The following is a 548-nucleotide window of genomic DNA, read 5'->3' on the forward strand; positions in this document are numbered from 1 at the left end:
ATAAGCATCACCGATTCTTATGATTAGTATTAAGTCGCACTCAAAGAAAGCCTGGCACAGAGAGGGGCGTCAGTGTGCCCTCCCCCCGCAGTCGGGCGGCCGGGGAGCGAGTCAGAAGTGAAACCGCTCCCCGCGGCGGCCAGCGAGGGCGGCGCAGATCGGCGGCGGAGGAGGTCGCCATGAACAGTGCCACGGCTGAGGCTGAGGCTGGGATGTTCAGTCAAGTGGCAGCTAGGGCATCCTGCCACGCTCTCACGCTGCTCGACTTCGATAGGAGTCGATGCCGGACGTGGAACGAGCAAGGTGCACGGGGGCCAGAGAGAGTTGCTCACGCGGAGAAAGCGGCATGGTGCCATAGGCACTTTTGAAAGCTGTCCTGCACGAGGAGTGTTTCCTTTGCCTCCCGCCCTGCACTCCTCGCCTCCTTCCAGGCGGGCATGTCGACGCTGGCGGTTCCGAAAGTCAACACTGAGGAAGACAATTTCGTAATTCATGCCTTTAATTTAGTATAAATTTTCCTCGAGTAGCTTTCAAATGATAACTTTGTC

General features: G+C 57.5%; 1 protein-coding gene across 1 annotated transcript in view; it reads left to right on the forward strand.

Annotated features, from left to right (window-relative positions):
- Window positions 1-179: 179 nt before the first annotated feature.
- The window catches only part of LOC119586688 (pre-mRNA-processing factor 39-like), a gene marked incomplete in the record, with an annotated part of 65,208 nt that continues 64,839 nt past the window's right edge, over window positions 180-548 (forward strand). The window contains 1 exon segment of the mRNA XM_037935420.1: window positions 180-358. Within this exon segment, the coding sequence (XP_037791348.1) occupies window positions 180-358 (179 nt within the window).

The sequence above is a fragment of the Penaeus monodon genome, chromosome 21, assembly GCF_015228065.2.
Source record: "Penaeus monodon isolate SGIC_2016 chromosome 21, NSTDA_Pmon_1, whole genome shotgun sequence".
In the NCBI taxonomy this organism is placed as follows: Eukaryota; Metazoa; Arthropoda; class Malacostraca; order Decapoda; family Penaeidae; genus Penaeus; species Penaeus monodon.